This window comes from Neophocaena asiaeorientalis, unplaced genomic scaffold, assembly GCF_003031525.2.
Source record: "Neophocaena asiaeorientalis asiaeorientalis breed wild unplaced genomic scaffold, Neophocaena_asiaeorientalis_V1.1 scaffold327, whole genome shotgun sequence".
NCBI lineage: Eukaryota > Metazoa > Chordata > Mammalia > Artiodactyla > Phocoenidae > Neophocaena > Neophocaena asiaeorientalis.
Window position 1 is genome coordinate 8,280,721 of NW_020174560.1, and position 18,044 is coordinate 8,298,764.

Here is an 18,044-nt window from a genome sequence, read left to right on the forward strand (position 1 = left end):
ATCTGTACTTGGAGCTATGCCATTCAATCTCTACGGAGAGATTTCCTAAGAAACTACTCAACGAAACCTGCTGCCTTCTTTACTGAAAGGATATTTTTGAAGATAATGTAGATTACGTTAGTTTCTTCTTTATGAGAACCCACAAAAGAAGTTTCTTTCTGAGTACCGGAATAATTATGCTTCCTGAGTAGAGGGTTTATTTTTATGTTGTAAACACAGTGAATCATGGAACTGATCACGTCTTCTTTACATCAGTGCCTAGAAAGGGTCAACTGTACAGCTCACCGCTAGCAAATGCCAGCACTTTTAAAGCACACATTTTTGGGGAATTCCCTGGTGGTCCCGTGGTTAGGACCCTAGGCTTTCACTGCCAAGGGTGGGTTCAATCCCTGATCGGGAGCTAAGATCCTGCATGCCTCAAGGCCAAAAAAAAAAAAAAAAAAAAAAAAAAAAAAAAAAAAGCACATATTACTGTACACTTCATACCTGACTTTAACTTATTTCCCTAGTTTCATTTTATTTTCCTTATCCATTTATTTAAAAAATTTAAACCAGTTATTAATATAATGAGGTACAAAAATGCTTATCTTGCTTGAAAAAAACTGGAAAGTTCAAAGAAGTATAAAACAAAAGGTACAAAGTCCCACCAAACACTGTGTTAGAACACAAGGGAAAAAAGGACATACACTATAGGATATCACTTAACATGTGGAATCTAAAAAATACAAATGAATGTATATAAAAAATAGACTCACAGCCATAGAAAACTAACTTATGGCCACCAAAAGGAAGGGGGAAGGCGGAGGGACAAATTAGGAGTATGAGACTAACAGATACAAACTACTACACATAAAACAGATAAGCAACAAGGATTTACTGTACAGCACAGGGAACTATATTCAATATCTTGTAATAACCTATAGTGGAATATAATCTGCAAAGAAACAAAAAAAACCAGATCATTACGCTATACACCTGAAACTAACATAATATTGTAAATCAACTATACTTCAATTAAAAAAATAAATAAAGGACACAGCCCTGCTTTTAAGGAGCTGAGAAGCTAGTGGGCAAGAAACAAGCAAACACAATTATCAAGAAGCGTGGTAAGTGCCCTGACAGAATGTGCTATGGACACACACAGGAAGGGCATCTAATGCAGACTGAAGGCCTCTTGGAATGAATTCTGGGACAAATGATGCAAAGTCCAGAGGGGACAGCAGTCTAACAGAGAGAGAGAGGCCAGGGCAGCCCAAGTGATGGAAAAGACCTTACTCACTGAGCTAAGGAGTTTAAACTTGACTCTGAAGACCACGGAGAGTCACTGCAGGATTTTAAATGGGGTATAAATGACACAGATTAGCATTTTAGAAAAAGGCATCTGAGAGTGGTGTGCAGAACGAATTGATAGTGGATAAAAAAATGAACCAGTAGGGGGCTTCGCTGGCAGTCCAGTGGTTAAGACTCCGTGCTACCAATGCAGAGGGCGCAGGTTTGATCCCTGGCTGGGGAACTAAGATCCCACATGTCTCGCGGCCAAAAAACCCAAAACATAAAACAGAAGCAATATTGTAACAAACTCAATGAAGACTTTAAAAATGATCCACATAAAAAAAAGTCTTTAAAAAAAAAAGAATGCTATGAATTTTTGCCAAACTTGTTAAATTTAACTTCTTGAATTCAGTTTTATATAAGTATTTATCACCCAATGAACATAATTTTATCTCTTCTTTTCAAATATTTATAACTTCATTTCTTATTGTATTGGCCACACAGTATTTTTTTTTTTTTTCACACAGTATTTTAAAAAAATAATTAGGTTATAAATTGAAAAATGGCCAAAGAAAACAAAATAAGAGATTTGGGAAATGATTCAAATGCTTTAAGAACTTAATAGTACAAGCCAGAAGCAACATAACAATGGAGAGAGGATGTGCTTGCCGTTGAAGACAGGTTACTGGGAGAGCCGGGAGTCCTCCTGACCATCAGTGCAGCGCAATGAGAACTGGCTGCTCTTTCAGATGGGGCACATGGTAAAATGTAAGGAAAAGAAGAAAGAAAATGGAACAGCATATTTATTCCAGCTGTGGAAGGAAGATAAACTGTGAAATAAAGGATATTATCACAGACAAACTGAATAAGTATGAATATATAAAAATAAAATAGTTTTGCCCCATGAAATATTTTAAAAAGGGGACGAGGACTTCCCTGGTGGCGCAGTGGTTAAGAATCCGCCTGCCAATGCAGGGGGCATGGGTTCGATCCCGGGTCCAGGAAGATCCCACATGCAGCGAAGCAACTAAGCCTGTGCACCACAACTACTGAGCCTGCGCTCTAGAGCCCGCCAGCCACAACTCCTGAAGCCCGCGCGCACAGAGCACGTGCTCAGCAACAAGGGAAGCCACCGCAATGAGAAGCCCACGCACCGCAACAAAGAGTAGCTCCCGCTCGCCGCAGCTAGAGAAAGCCCACGCACAGCAACGAAGATCCAAAATGGCCAAAAATAAATAATAATAAAAAATTTTTTAAAAATAAAAAGGGGAAGAAATAGAAGAGGAAAAAAATAACTGATGTAATCTTATACGCACACACACGTGTGTGAGTAAGTCTATTACAAGTATGAAATATGTATGGTCAGTACAATATTTCATTGACTATATGGTCAAATGGTCAAAAGAGATAGATGATCGGTTTATACACAAAGGAAATAAAAATGGTAAATTATCATTTGAGACACTGGCTAGCCCCTCAGGAAATGAAAGAAATTAAAAAACACTTTTATGAAATCGTTTACACACTTGTCAACGTAAGAAATTGGCAAAGCTAGAACACAATGTAAAGAAATGTATACTTATGTATTGCTGACAGCACTGTCAACTAGCCCCTAAGCTCCCTGTAAATCCATATAACACATGCAACGACAGCTATATGCAGGCATGCGCGTACAATGTGCAGCCATGCACTCTGACCTCTTCAGTCCACTTGGAGAAACTATATCCCCAAAAAGGGAAACAGTCATTTGTTTAATGGTATTCAGAGTAAAACTATTCATAACAGGAAAACAATGAAAACAATCCAAGACCCTAAGAAAGTAAACCGGCTAAATGAACCACAGGACAGCAACAAGATGTATCATCCAGTCTTTTGTTTGTTTCACTTGGGTTTAAAAAAAAATTGTTTTTGAGGTATAGTTGATGTAGAATATATTAGTTTCAGGTATGTAACAGTGATTCACAATTTCAAAAGGTTACACTCCATTTATAGCTATTATAAAATATTGGTTATATTACCCATGTTGTACAATATATCCTTGTAGCTTATTTATTTTATACATAGTAATCTGTACCTTTTACTCCCCTACCCCTACTTCGCCCCTCCCCACTTCCCTCTCCCCACTGGTAACCACTAGTTTAGTTTGTTCTCTGTATCTGTGAGTCTGCTTCTTCTTCTTCTTTTTTTAAAAATACTTATTTATTTGGTTGTGCCGGGTCTTAGTTGCGGCAGGCGGGCTCCTTAGTTGCAGCATGTGTGTGGGATCTAGTTCTCTGACCAGGGATCAAATCCCAGGCCTCCTGCATTGGGAGTGTGGGGTCTTAACCACAGCACCACCAGGGAAGTCCCGAGTCTGCTTCTTTTCTGTTATATTCACTAGTTTGTTGTATTATTTTTTTGGATTCCACATATAAATGATATCACACAGTGTTTGCCTTTCTCTTAGTTCACTAAGTATAATATCCTCCAAGTCCATCCATGTTGTTGCAAAGGGCAAAATTTCATTCTGTTTTATTGCTGAGTAGTAGTCCATCTTCTTTATCCGTTCCTCTGTTGATGGGCATTTAGGTTGCTTCCATGTCTTCACTATTGTAAATAGTGTTGCTATGAACATTGGGGTGCATGTATATTTCTGAATTAGTGTTTTCATAGTACGGTTTTTTAAGAGGACACAAATGGAGACAGAAATAACTAGAAATGCAAAGGGAGAAACTCAAACGAGTGCTTTGCAAAACATGCATATACATATGTGACTTAAGAAGGATGTAGATAGAGAACATTTTCCTACACTCTCATTTTATTTAGGTACAACGGTCCTGGGAGCTATCCAGAAGCCAACATGGTACTATTCAACTAATGGAACAACTGTTATCTCCTTCCTTTAACATAGCTTGATACAGTAGGCACCTTCATCCTCCAATAAGTGCCATCATAGGAACATACACTCAGCTTCACAGCTTAGATTTCTAGAAGGAAAGCAACTGCTAAATTGTCTAGTGGGCTTACCGTGAGTGTGGCGAGTGACATGAAGCCAATTAGGTTATTCCATACTTTATCGATGTCCTTCAGCAACTGCTGGAGTTTCTCACTGCACACTGCAGTGGCTTTTATCCCCAGCTCCACACGTTTGGTTACCCTGTACACCTCAACAACACCTGACAGGGTGAGAGAGGACAGAGTTAGGTGCTGGAAGCGTACAGAAAGAGTTGAGCAAGACACAACAGCCTCACTGCTGGCTGATACTCTAGGTGGAAACTGGGACTGTATCTGGACAGACATGAACTTACTATTCTTTGGGACCAACCAACTCTTAATGCTGCAGTATAAACTCATTGGTAAGAGCACAGACTCTAGAGCTACACTGCTTGGATTCAAGTCCCAACTCTGCCACTTAACTAGCTGTGTAACCTCAGGCAGGTTGCATAACCTCTCTGTGCTTCAGTTTCCTCATCTGTAAAACTGGGATAATAGTAGTACCTCCTCAAAGGATGGTTGAATTAAGGGATTAAATGGGTTAATACTGTAAAAGGCTGAGAACAGTAGGCATTAACTAAGTATTAGCTATTTTTTTCTGGCTTCTTTATGAGTCCATTTGTTTGAATTTGGGATATACCATTAAACTCACTGAAAATAGGAATATTAACAGTTTAAAAGAGTCGGAATATCAGTATCACTACACAGGCACACCTCGCTTTATTGCACTTCACTTTGCTGTGCTTTCCAGATACACGTTTTTTACAAATCGAAGGTTTGGGGCAACTGTGCATCAAGCAAGTCTATAAGCACCATTTTCCTGACAGCATTTGCTCACTTTGCATCTCTGTCACATTTTGGTAATCTCACAATATTTCTAACGTTTCCATTATTATCATATTTGCTATGGTGATCTGTGATCAGTGATCTCTGATGTTACTACTGTAGTTGTTTTAGGGCACCACAAACCATGAAGCATGTGTTCTGACTGCCTCACTGACCTGCTGTTCCTGTCCATCTCCTCCACAGGCCTCCCTATTCCCTGAGACACAACAATACTGAAATTAGGCCAATTAATAACCCTACAATGGCCTCTAAGTGTTCATTGAAGAGTCTCACGTCTCTCACTTCAAATCAGAAAATATAAATGATTAAGCTTAGTGAGGAAGGCATGTCGAAAGGCAAGATGGGCCAAGAGCTAGGCCTCTTGTGCCAGACAGTTAGCCAACTTTCGAATGCAAAGGAAAAGTTCTTGAAAGAAATCAAAAGGGCTACTCTAGTGAAAATAAGAATGATAAGAAAGCGAAACAGCCTTATTGCTGATATGGAGAAAGTTTTAGTGGTCTGGATAGAAGATCAAAGCAGCCACAACATTCCCTTAAACCAAAGCCTAATCCAGAGCATGGCCGTAACTCTCTTCAATTCTGTGGAGGCTGAGAGAGGTGAGGAAGCTGCAGAAGAAAAAAGTATGAAGCCATCAGAGGCTGGTTCATGAAGGTTAAGGAAAGAAGCCATCTGCATAACCTAAAGTGCAAGGTGAAGCAGCAAGTGCTGATGGAGAAGCTGCGGCAAGTCATCCGGAAGCTCTAGCTCAGATAATTAACAAAGGTGGCTACGTTAAATGACAGACTTTCAGTGTAGATGAAACCACTTTCTGTTGGAAGATGCCATCTAGGACTTTCGCAGCTAGTGAAGAGATGTCGATGCCTGGCTTCAAAGCCTCCAAGGACAGGCAGACTCTCTTGTTAGGAGCTAATGTAGCTGGTGACTTTAAGTTGAAGCCAATGCTCATTTACTATTCCAGAAATCCTAGGGCCGTTAAGAATTATGCTACATCTACTTTGCCTGTGCTCTCTCTATAAATGGTACAATAAAGCCTGGATGACACACATCTGTTTACAACACGGTTTACTGAATATTTTAAGCCCACTGTTGAGGCCTAATGCTCAGAAAAAAAGATTCCTTTCAAAATATGAGTGCTCAGTGACATTGCACCTGGTCACCCAAGAACTCTGATAAAGATACACAACAAGATTAATGTTTTCATGCCTGCGAAACACAAAACATCCATTCTGCAGCCCATGGATCAAGGAATAATTTCAACTTTCAAGTCTCAGTCTTTAGGAAATACATTTTGTGAGGCTGTAGCTGCCACAGATGGTAACTCCTCTGATGGATCTGGGCAAAGTCAATTGAAAACCTTTTGGAAAGGATTCACCGTTCTAGATGCCATTAAGAACATGTGTGATTCACGGGAAGAGGTCACAATATCAACATTAACAGGAATTTGGAAGAAGTTGATTCCAACCCTCAGGGGTGACTTTGAGGGGTTCAAGACTTCAGTGGAGGAAGTAACTGCAGATGTGGTGGGAAGAGCAAGGGAATTAGAATTAGAAGTGGAGCCTGAAGATGTGACTGAACTGCTACAATCTCATGATAAAACTTAACAATGAGGTATTGCTTCTTATGGATGAGCAAAGAAAAGTGGTTTCTTGGGGTGGACTCTACTCCCGGTGAAGACTGTTAAAATGACAACAAAGAATTGAGGATATCACATAAACTTAGTTGATAAAGCAGCAGCAGGTTTTGAGAAGACTGACTCCAATACTAAAGAAGTTCTCTGGTGGGCAAAATGCTTTCAAACAGCGGTTTATAGTATATGGAAATGGTTCATGAAAGGAAGAGTCTATCGGTGCAGCAAACCTCACCGTCATCTTACGGCACCCCCCAGCCTTCAGCGACCACCCTGATCAGTGAGCAGCCATCAACATGGAGGCAAGAGCCTCCCCACCAGCAGAAAGATTATGACTCACGGAAGGCTCAGGTGATGGTTAGCATTTTCAGCAATAAAGCCTTTTTAAGTTAAGGCATGTACATTGTTTTTTAGACATGATGCTATCGCACACTTAACAGACTACAGTAATAGTGTAAATATCATTTTCCTATGCACTGGGAAACCAAGAAACTCATGTGACTTGCTTTATTGAGATATATGCTTTTTTGAGATATATGCTTTATTGCGGTGGTCCGGAACCAAACCCGTGATATCTCCGAGGTCTGCCTGTAATTAAGGAGTATCTCACTCCTCTGAATGCCCAAAGATCTACAAAGTCTGTGGCTTCATGTATCTTTTATACACTTAACAGGACACAGAATGGTTCTTTGCCTGTGGTCGCTGATTTATGGCTGAATTCTTTCAGCAAGGATGAGGGTGCCAAGGTCTCCACATTCTAAGGACAGCTGCCAGACGTACCCCCCCAACCCCTCCACCTGCCGCTATAAGAGAGGACTGGAAGAATCCCAGGGGGTCTTCAGTGGTACATGCTCAGCCTCTGTACAGCACCACAGCTTGTCCTTCCTCCCCCAGGGGAAGGGCAGGAATCACAGTCCACTCTAAGCCAAGTGAGGGGGCTTCTCAGATGGTCTTCCACACTAGAAAACTAGTAGAAGGAAGGACAGGCACCCCATTACCCGGTGAACAACTGTTTATGCAGCAGAATTGTGCCCGTCTGGGCAGGACAGCGGAACCAGAGCAAGGCGGCAGGAGGAAGGAGAGCTCACATCCCTTCGCAGCCACTCATGCAGCAAGTATTTGCGAGTGACCATTATGTGCCCGGCCCTAGTCTAGGTGCTGAAGACCCAGCAGTGAGCAAAACGGACCCAAATCCTTTCCTTCTTGGAGGTTCGTTCTAGTGGAGGGAGACAGATAATAAGAACAGTAAGTAAAGCATTTAAGATATTAAAGGTGACAGGGCTAGGGAGAAAATCAAGCAGGGAAAGAGACGGGAAGTGCCAGGGTGGGGAGACACGACATGGCTTTGAGTAAGACAGGCCAGGAAGACCTCACTTAGAAGGTGACATTTGAGTAAAGATCTGCATGTGGCTCTGGCCACGGGACAAGCCTGAGCTTGGGGAGGAGAGGACCACTGAAATGGACAGGGATTGAGGTTTCATGTTGGACTGGCAAGTCTGATAGCTGAAGGTGGCCAGGAAGTTAAGGAATCTGTGATTCAACACAGCATGGTAAGAATTGACTGGAGACCCAGTGATTTAATTTTCTTTTTTAAACCAATGATTTAATTTTAATGCCTCATCTAGTTCAGACTCTTTGATAAACCAGTAATTTCACACTGTGTATAACAAGGACTGGGAAACCTGGCCAAAGAGACCCGAAGTCAAATAGTTGTTCCTGTCTGGGACTTAAGTGTCTTCTCTACAAATGCAGACGCTACTTAGTGAAGTCATATGTGGCTTGAGGGATCTAGATTAAGCTATGTAACATAGGGACAACTGAAAAGACTGCAAAGTGTCATGATTTTGGATAAGCAAAATATAAAAGCACATACCTAATAAGTATTCCATGCCTTGAGCTGACTGAATCACTTCTGTGCACACAGAACTACTACTGATTCCATTTAAGGTATCATTGGCCTTCTTAATGACCTACAAAGAAATGAAATCACGTCACCTTATGTAATCAGGAAAAGTCATTACAAATCAATTTACAAATCAATTTACTATCAGTAGAAAACTATCAGTAGAAAGCCAGGAGGTGTGGAAACACATGACTGATTGATGTATATAGAGGACTACGCTGAAACAAATCTGAGAATTTAACTTTGACACTGAAGAACCAATCCTTCACTTTTTTTGGAAGAGGAATAATAGAGGTTCTTTAGCTTAAATATTATTTTAACTTGGGCAGAGATAACGATATCGTTTTGTTATGTCTTAAACACAGTGACAGAAGAGGGCACGGTAGTTGAGTGAGCTGTGTCTACTATCATAGACGGGAAAGAAGCCTTGCTTAAGACGTGTGACTTTCCACACAGCTTCTCTTTGCGCAAGGCCATCGAGGCAGAGCTCTGCGAGGCTATCCAAATGAACCCAGAAGGCAAGATATGTACGCAAGGGGCATTTCCGTACGTGTGAACATCACGAAAGTGACAGACTCACCTCTAGGGCACTCCCTAGGCACCGCTGCCATTCATATGCATATCTCTCATTCTCCTGTGAATTTTATAAAAAGAACTGGGTCAAACCAGCAAGCCTGGAATCCTATTTGTTACTTCTGTCAATTCAGAGTACTGAAGACTTTCCTGTGCATGAAAATCACTCTAGTCCAAGCGCAACTTATCTTTTTGAACCCACTAGTGACAATTTTTAATTCCTGGTAAATGTAACTTCCAAGCACACGACTTGTAAATCTGAGGGAAATGTTTCTTCGTTGATTCCCTTTGTAAATGTTGCCTCATTTGTTCCACTAACAGCGGAAGCTTCTTTAAAGGCACTCACCATATAGGTAGGTGTCTAGTACAAGGGCCAGTATCAAACCGCGGCTTCCGGCGCCACGGCTTCCCGAGTGTGCGTGTGCGCGTGTGTGCCAGGGAGGGACGAGGAGCGCTAAGAGTGTTGGCTGGAGGAGGAAGGCAGCATGGGACTACGGCGCTGTGAACAGGAGCAGTGAGAGGACCCAGGACATCTGCCCTTTCTCCTCTATTTTGATGCTTTACCATTCACTAAGATGATAAAGTCTACGTGCTCAAAAAGAACTCCGTGAAACACCTGCCTGCCTGTGAGGTCCCAGGAATAGTTCCAGTTTTAGGGTCACTGACTACTTTCAGTGATGCCACATCTGGGAGGTACTTTCACCTGGGGCTAACGTCACCATTCTCTCACTGTAATTACGTACTTTACTTCTGGTGCTTTGTGACGCTCTGCCCCTGATTCCCCAAGTGAAAGCTGCAAGCGCTTTTTCTCAGGGCCCTCAGGGGCTCAGCCCCCTGTGGACGAGGAGCCCGCTCACCTCCACCTCTCCTGTCAGGTCTTTGTACTTGTCGCGGATGACGGGCAGGGCGGGCTTCTCGCTCAGTGTGTTGGAGCGGTCTCTGAAAGGCTGCTCCAGGGCCGGAGAAGGAGAAGAACGGCTTATTTCTTTATCACCAAGGCTCAGACTCCTCTTGTGCGATCCTGGGGGAGGTGGATGGCACAAAGGTTCTGATTACTCAGCTTAGTGCAACCAGAGGCTCTTCCTTGCTAACACGACCCTCTTTTCTTAGATGTTTGTGTCAGGAGACGTTCACACCCCTCATTCAGCCTGTCTGGCAAGCTACATGTTGAACGCTTTCATTTGTTCTCTCTTGCTTGAGTTCCTTGCCTTTAATTTTCTCCATTACGCTTCTCCGATCTATCATAATTCTTCCATAATTCTAAGTGCGGAATCACTGGAGTCTGGAGGGCTAAAGGGTCCTTCTAAGTATCAGTGCATAAGAGGTGTGTTGCTTCTCCAGTCATCAGTTAGGGATTTGTACCGACTTCCTCCATCTCTCCCAATCTAATGGAAATCAACGAGCCCTTCTGTCAGGATGCGATTAAAGCAAAAGAGGCAAACTTAAATGCCTTCAGAGGACAGGCAAGCAAAGTAAATGACTGAAGAAGGTCAGCTGGAGATGGAAGCGGTGGGGACTGTGACACTGGGGGGGGCGGGGCACACCTCAGCTGTCAGAGGGGGATGTTGCTACTCAGCTCCAGCTGCCTGTCAAGAGGTGGGAATGTAGGCCTAGTACCGCCAGATGCTACAACTTTTCAAGAAAAGCTAGAGGGACTTCCCTGGTGGTCCAGTGCTTAAGACTCCATGCTCCCAATGCAGGGGGCTCGGGTTCGATCCCTGGTCAGGGAACTAAGATCCCACATGCCGCAACTAAGCCCGCACACTCTAGGGCCTGTGCACGGCAACTTGAGAGCCACAACGAAGACCTAGCACAGCCAAAAATAATTTAAAAAAAAATAAGCTTACAAAAAAAAAAGAAGAAAGAAAAGCTAGAAATCCAGATTGTGAAGTGTCATGATTTCTATGTATCTGCAGCTGCTTCACATATTAGAAAACCTTCCATGTGGGTCAATCAAAACAGGTCTGTCAGGCTGGATCCAGATCCATAGCTACCACGTTGCAGCCTCTGGATGAAAAGATATAGTCCATAGCCAGCGAACAAGAGCAGAACTAACTTGTCCACAAGGGGATCAAACCATTTCTCTGTCTTTTAACACGGCACACCTCTACCCCAAACAAGCAAATGAACAACAGACTCGGTGCTATGCTTATTTTTAGCCCCAAAAGCAGTTATCTGAGGGATACTGGTTTAATTTCAGTTCAGTCTCAGGAAAACCTTCTTTTATAGCTATCTGTCATAGATTCTGATTTTAAACACTGGAAAATCTATTCCTGCTATCCCAGGGACTAACTTCTTATTCTAAGAAAGAACATCTAACACTGCAGTGGAAGAAACCATGACGTAAAATCTATGTTGGAAGCCACTCACCTTGAACGGAAAGGTCAAAGGTTGCCAGCTCACTTTTGATCATTTCTTCACTGGATTTCATTTTGCCTTGTGAATTGGCCACTAAAAAGTCAAATTTGCTGATTTTGGGCTTTTCACTTTGAAACTCTCCAAAGTCATCTGCACATTCTTTGGGGGTGTCGTGAGAAGCGCTGCTGGGGGCTGGGCTTGGGCACGTGGCCTCTTGGCTCCGTTCAGCCGCAGGTAGGTCCTGTCTGGTGAAATCCCTGTAGTCCTCGCTTTTATATTCCTTTTGCTCGCTGGCCTGTGGGACCACATCTTTAAAATTGGCAAAAGCCGGAAAGGTTGTCTCTGGAAGAGCATCCTCGCTCGTGAAGGTTGTGACTTTGGAGAGAGGTGTCATGGTGAGGTTTTCGGTACTGCCAAACGAAGTCTCTTTCTTTTGAAGAGCTGAGGCAGCTGAGGAGGCCCTGCTTCCTGCTGAGAGGACAAATGGAGAGAGTTTTCTGCCCTGAGAGGCATCATCCCTGTCTGACCAGTCATAGCTCGTAAGTGTGCTCACTGCAAAATTGCTACTGTAGGTTCCAAAAGCAGCACATTTTAAGTCCTCTACATCTGAAAGGGAAATAAGACCCCACAATTAGAGGCAAGCTCACCATTTAGGCAAAATGCCCTAAGCTCTGCAGAAGCAAAATGTCTAGCACTTTTGATTCATTTTATGCGATGTTGGAGTTAACTAAATTTAGAGCTTGTACTAAAATTAAAGAAGCTGGGCTGTAAAATCTGATCTTGAAAAACCCACATTAGCCTTGAGTTGGCATTTATATTTAGTAACAAAGAGCCATCTTCTTTGGATAGTACAATTCTTAAAAAAAGATAGGAGGTTCATCCACCAATGTATATACAGTTTGATATAAGAATAGGGTCATTTAATAAAATGTCCGTTCACTTATGAACTTTAAAATGTATTTACGATATTCCCTGCCTAAAACAAGTCTCTTTCGTTTTGACTTTGCTGGAAAATGTTCCTTCATAACACGGCCATATGAAATGTACACGACAAACTAATTAGAAATTGACAATATCCCGAAACTAAAGTAAAAATAACGTTATTTAACTTTTAATCAGTTATTAGGAGTTTCTGTCTAGGCAAGGCCACATATGAGATTTTAATTGAGCAATTACTTACCTAGTTGTTATTTTGGTCAATATGGACGTCATATTGCTGTGATGGAGTATGAGGAAAGAAAAATCAGTCTAAACTACTTTAATCACTAAAAAAATAGAATCAAAGGTCTGGGTCCTCTTGGGCTCCTGTTTCTCCTTCAACTATGTGTAACCCCCTCATTTAAAAAAAAAAAAGGAAAAGAAAAGAAATCCTGCGGCAGAAGACTCATTTTACATGCTTAATATATCTTTAAATAATTTAAGAGGTGGCACAAAACAGCAGAAAGAATGTAGGTTTTTGATTCAGACAGACCTGGGTTCAACTCCCAGCTCTGCCACCTACCACTTGTGTGACACTAGGCAAGCTATTTAACATCTCTTAACCTCGGCTGGCTTATCTGTAAAAAGAGAAGACCATGCACTTGGAAGGGCTGTGTTATATGACATTAACGATAACAAGTGTAAAGGGCCCAGCCCAGGGCCTGGTGAGCAGCACAGCAATTACTATACAGCATAGCTGCCACCAGCCTCAATGTGATATTTAGTTGCCTGCCTTAGGGCCTAAAATAGAATTGTTTCAAAGAAAAATTGAAAAGTCAACCCATCCCTTTAGTGGTCTTAGTAGGGAAAATTTCTTGCTCATTTTCATAAAGCAAAACCAGCTGACGCTGAGTAACACTGGTGTAGAGAAGCAACTTTCCAGCAGTGCTGTCCATTCAGTCTGGCTGAGAGGTGTTTGGTCTCATTTTGGCCATTGTACACCAGGTAAGAAGGCCAAATGCAAGACTCCCTCTCTGACAACCACAAACATGGATTAAAGGAAAATGCTCAAAAGTTCTGTGACCCAGATTTTCGTAATTCAGTCAACAGGTAAAGCAACACTGGGCTTCTTCATCTCTCTTACACAGCAATGTTGCATAGTTTATGAGAAGGAAGGGATTCCTGACATTGCTCCTCTAACAGTGCACCCCAAATAGCTCTCTCTCTCTCAACCCTATTAGGAAAAGGGCACTAACTGAATAATAAAAAAAATGGAAAACCCGAGATCTACAGAGAGGCCAACCAGTGAAAAGCAGGTAACTGCCACAGAACAGCAGTATATTTTAAAATTCCGTAGTGCAAATGGTACCCTTCAAATTTAGCTTATTAAACAGGAGGGAAAAAAAGATTCAGGTGAAAAATGTACAGTTTAGAATGAATGAAACAGGACTTTAGGCAGAACACCCTCTTAGTCTCTGGCTGTAGTGTTTATTTTCCCCACTATTTAAAGGGATCAGAAGGTGCCCTGACTCAAATGAAGTGAAATTCTATCAGGAGGCAGATGCAGTTAAACACAAGATGAGTGAGTCTTCAAGGGTTACATTCAGAAGAATGTGTCAGAACATGAATTTTTTATTATTACATCCTACCAGAAAGCTCTTTGAAGAAGCTGTATTGTGAACTACTCCCAGAATCTCATCTACTAAAAAGGGTAGCAATTTTCCTAGAGACCAAAGATAAATTTAATAAAAAGTCAAGCTCTTGTTCAAACATTACAACTAAATTGCTATGGTAATAAAAAAGACCCTTTTGTGCAATTATGCAGCAAGAAAAAACAAGTTTTCTTTTTTTTTTTAAACAGAAATGATTGTAATATAATCAGGCAAAAGGCATTATAAGCAGTAAGGGAATACCTTAGTTGAAGACCTTTTAAGTATTTTTTATAACACTATAGGTCTTCAAGAAACGTTTCTTTTATTAAGAACGATAAGTGTAACATTTTGCCTTTTGGAACAACTCACAGAAATGATCAAATGAAAGATTAAAAAAGAAAAATTTTATATTTTATAAGATAATGAAGAGTAATGATACTGGATATATGAAAGTCAAGCCTCAAGGCTGATTTTTTTAATTTTACTTTTGCTTATTTACTAGCTATATAGTGTAAAAAAACAATTTATTAAGTGCAATTCATTTGAACACATAAGGAAGTACTGCTACCACATGAGGAACGTGAGAACACTGTATTCCTAAACCTTAGCATTTATAAGCAATATAAAATTACAGTTTTATTTCCTAGCATGGTGAATATTAGTTAACTGTTTTTTTTTTTTAAGTAAACCTTTTTTTTAGACAAACGTGGTAAATCAGCTCACTGAGGGTAGATTAAACCAAGAAAATTCCTTATTTCCCATGTTAACAGTTCTATGTTTTCTAAGCAGTCAAATGATATGTATTATTGTACGATGGTCTTAAAAACAGTAAAGATTCTATAAGAGCCACAACATGAGTGATGGAAAAAATAATACGGAATAACCCACATTTTATTTTGCAATCACTGAAATTACTGTAGGTGGGTTTTCAATTTGATAGCTGAATTCTGAAAATTGCAAGAGAAAAAGGAAAAGAAAACAGAATGAATGCAATAAAAGGAACAGAGGATCACTGCTGTACTTCTGATTCTACTGGAAAACTCTTAGGCTGTGCTAGGTTGAACCGCAATTGCACACAGATAGTGCGCCAAATTGTGTGCTTTAATATATGTACTTGTTTGCAGTCAGCAATGTCCTGTTACTAAGGCCAAAGGAATAAACTATACAATCTGTTTTCCATCATGGGTCTCAAATTAAGACATGGATTTCTTGCTTACACTGGCAAGTAACCGTATCAGTCTCTTCCATAACCTCTATTCACGTCCCTTCTGCGTGGATGTTGTACGTGAAAACAAGGTATTTCTTGGAACAAAGAATGTGAGCTGCTGCTACAGGACACAGAAGGCCATACCGATTCCCATGGATCTTTTCTAAAGCCGTAAGCATATGTGCCCAGGTGATTAAGAGTCACTGGCTTTTGAGAAAGGCGTTTAGAAAAAGAAAAGAGATACATGTGCAAATTCCACTGTTCCCTAGTGTTTTATATAGCAATTAAACTGTTCATTGGCCTAAGGAATAAACAGCTTTTAATTTCCAATACTGATTTAATCCAAACTCCGTTTGACCAAAGCAAATCATGAAATATTTATACACTTAAACTTCTTTCCATTCCTGGCCTTATTCTACCTTCTGAAGTCAGTCACATTTACATTCTCTATTAACTACAGAACCTGGCCCGACTGTGTCCTCTAAGTATCAAACACCCTGACAGGTGTTGGTGAAGAAAACAGGAATGAAAGTGATCACAGTGTAAAAATGACAGGCCATAAAATGGTGCTGTATAATCGCCTTCCAGTGTTTCCTAATCTGCATAGAAACCTCCCATTCTTCATGTGTATTACTCATATAAATCTACAGTTTAAATGTTGTCAGGCTATCAGTAAGCACCTGCGGGTTTCCAGGTCAGTGCTCTAAGTTCAATAAAGAAAAGTGGCAATCCTGTGGATATTTTCAGTCCAGAGGAGGCTGGAAGGCCACAGAATGGTGCCAAGACATACAGTGGGACATGGTCATCATTAAAAATCCCACAGAAAAAAATCAAATGAGCACAGAAGATGGCAATTACAACTAGAGCCTTGTGACCATGCAAGGGAGAGGGGAGCACCCAGAAGACCATACTATGCATATGACCCTATATAGCTAATGGGCCAACATTTTCCAAAACAACCTATGAAAAGCATTCAACTGATGGAAAAACAAAGCTGGAAACAGCTCTTTAAATATTAAATTGGTTTGATTCTTTGAGTTATTTTAGGATTTAGCCCAGCTTCTTTGATATTGCCAGAATCCCCTTCATGTTCATTAGCTACTTTTAAAAATCAGCAGGGATTTTAATGTGAAAAATAGAGTGACTGTAAGATATAAATACATTTGTATAATTTCTCAGGCACTGATGTGTGAAGTCAGGCACTAACCACATCTCACTTTACTTGGCACTGGGGTAAACAAAATGGTGTTTTTTGATTTGTTGGAACTTACAGAATACAGCCTTCAAGTCTTTACTGAAAGTTTGTATTGTTATATGTATTATCAAAACTTCCTCCCTAAAAAGTAATATTACTCTGGAAACATTAATTGCTCAATTTGTGAATGTGATTATGTTTTATGCACAGGTATATTCATTTTCTGGAGCCTGCTTAAATGCAGAAAGGAGTTAAAATAAAGCAGTCCCAGATGGACCAATATAGCACTAAATAATTCCACTGACAGAGGAATTCCTTAGCCAAAGCCATCATGAGACCGGCACCAGAACATTCTAAAAGAAAGGCAACTGATATTTTCACTAGATGGAGGCTACACCAAAATCTCTTTCTTCCAAATTAGTTAATACACATCATAATTAAAACACAGTATGATTATACAAGGTTTCGCAAACCAAGTATTATTCACTTTCTAAAGAATTATGCTCTGGAAAACACGGTATTTTGAATGGCAGACCCAGCTTTTCTTAGTGTTAATCTAAATCCCAATATGCAACTTTTCTTTTTTCTCAAATGGCATAGTTCAGATACTGTAAGTAATCTCTCAGGAATCCTATTCAAAATCCTCACCTTCAACGGTTTAATTTCCTTTCTGACTCAAACTTTTAAAAAGAACAAAGAACCAAAGCGTCAAAATATAAGGAAAGGGCTTCCCTGGTGGCGCAGTGGTTGAGAGTCCGCCTGCTGATGCAGGGGACACGGGTTCGTGCCCTGGTCCAGGAAGATCCCACATGCCACGGAGTGGCTGGGCCCGTGAGCCATGGCCGCTGAGCCTGCGCGTCTGGAGCCTGTGCTCCACAACGGGAGAGACCACGACAGTGAGAGGCCTGCGTACCGCAAAAAAAAAAAAAATATATATAAAAAAAATTTTCACTATTATTATACTCTAAAATGGAAAAAAATTTCCAAATTTGGTCTAGTCTTGCAGCTAACTTTTATGGGTCTTTCTAAAATTGTTTTCTTAAAAATGAAAAGAGCTAAGAACTTGCTTTACGGACTAAGTTAAAAAAGACCAAGGGTGGCTTCATACTACATTCTGAAGCTGGAAAGACAACATGCTCTACGATTAGTGGACGGAGTGCCCAACTTCAAACTCAAATCAAATTCAGTCCTGGAGACTCCCTGGTATTAACAATAAACACTTTTCATTACAGAGATTATCAATCTGAATTCAGTTTACACTTACTCTGCTCAGAAGTTCATCTCAATACCATTCGGTAATTTATTTTAAATTAAATTTATATATACCTAGTTATTAACAGATATGGCCCTTTCCCCAACACTAAACTCTTAGGTCTTCCCCTTCTCGTCACAGTATAATTCCTAGTGGAGACAGGCTCTGTGATGTTTACTAAGCAATATCTTCACTAGAAGTAAGGAATAAAATTTCCATTACGTAAAGTAATGTAAGGTTTACACTTATCTTTTAAAACGTTTTAACT

The 18,044-nt window shown here is 40.7% G+C and overlaps 1 protein-coding gene across 12 annotated transcripts in view; it reads right to left on the reverse strand.

The window, feature by feature from the left end:
- Window positions 1–18,044, reverse strand: part of SYNRG (synergin gamma) — an 87,486-nt gene that overhangs the window by 13,236 nt on the left and 56,206 nt on the right. For 9 of the 12 annotated variants that reach the window (XM_024757731.1, XM_024757727.1, XM_024757738.1 and 6 more), the window contains 5 exons: window positions 11,565–12,158; window positions 10,052–10,215; window positions 9,202–9,255; window positions 8,592–8,688; window positions 4,279–4,427 (listed from right to left, as the gene is read on the reverse strand). In XM_024757731.1, coding sequence (XP_024613499.1) covers window positions 4,279–4,427; window positions 8,592–8,688; window positions 9,202–9,255; window positions 10,052–10,215; window positions 11,565–12,158 — 1,058 coding nt within the window. The remainder of the gene's footprint in view (window positions 1–4,278; window positions 4,428–8,591; window positions 8,689–9,201; window positions 9,256–10,051; window positions 10,216–11,564; window positions 12,159–18,044) is intronic. The other 3 variants (XM_024757736.1, XM_024757735.1, XM_024757733.1) reach the window with 1 other exon arrangement.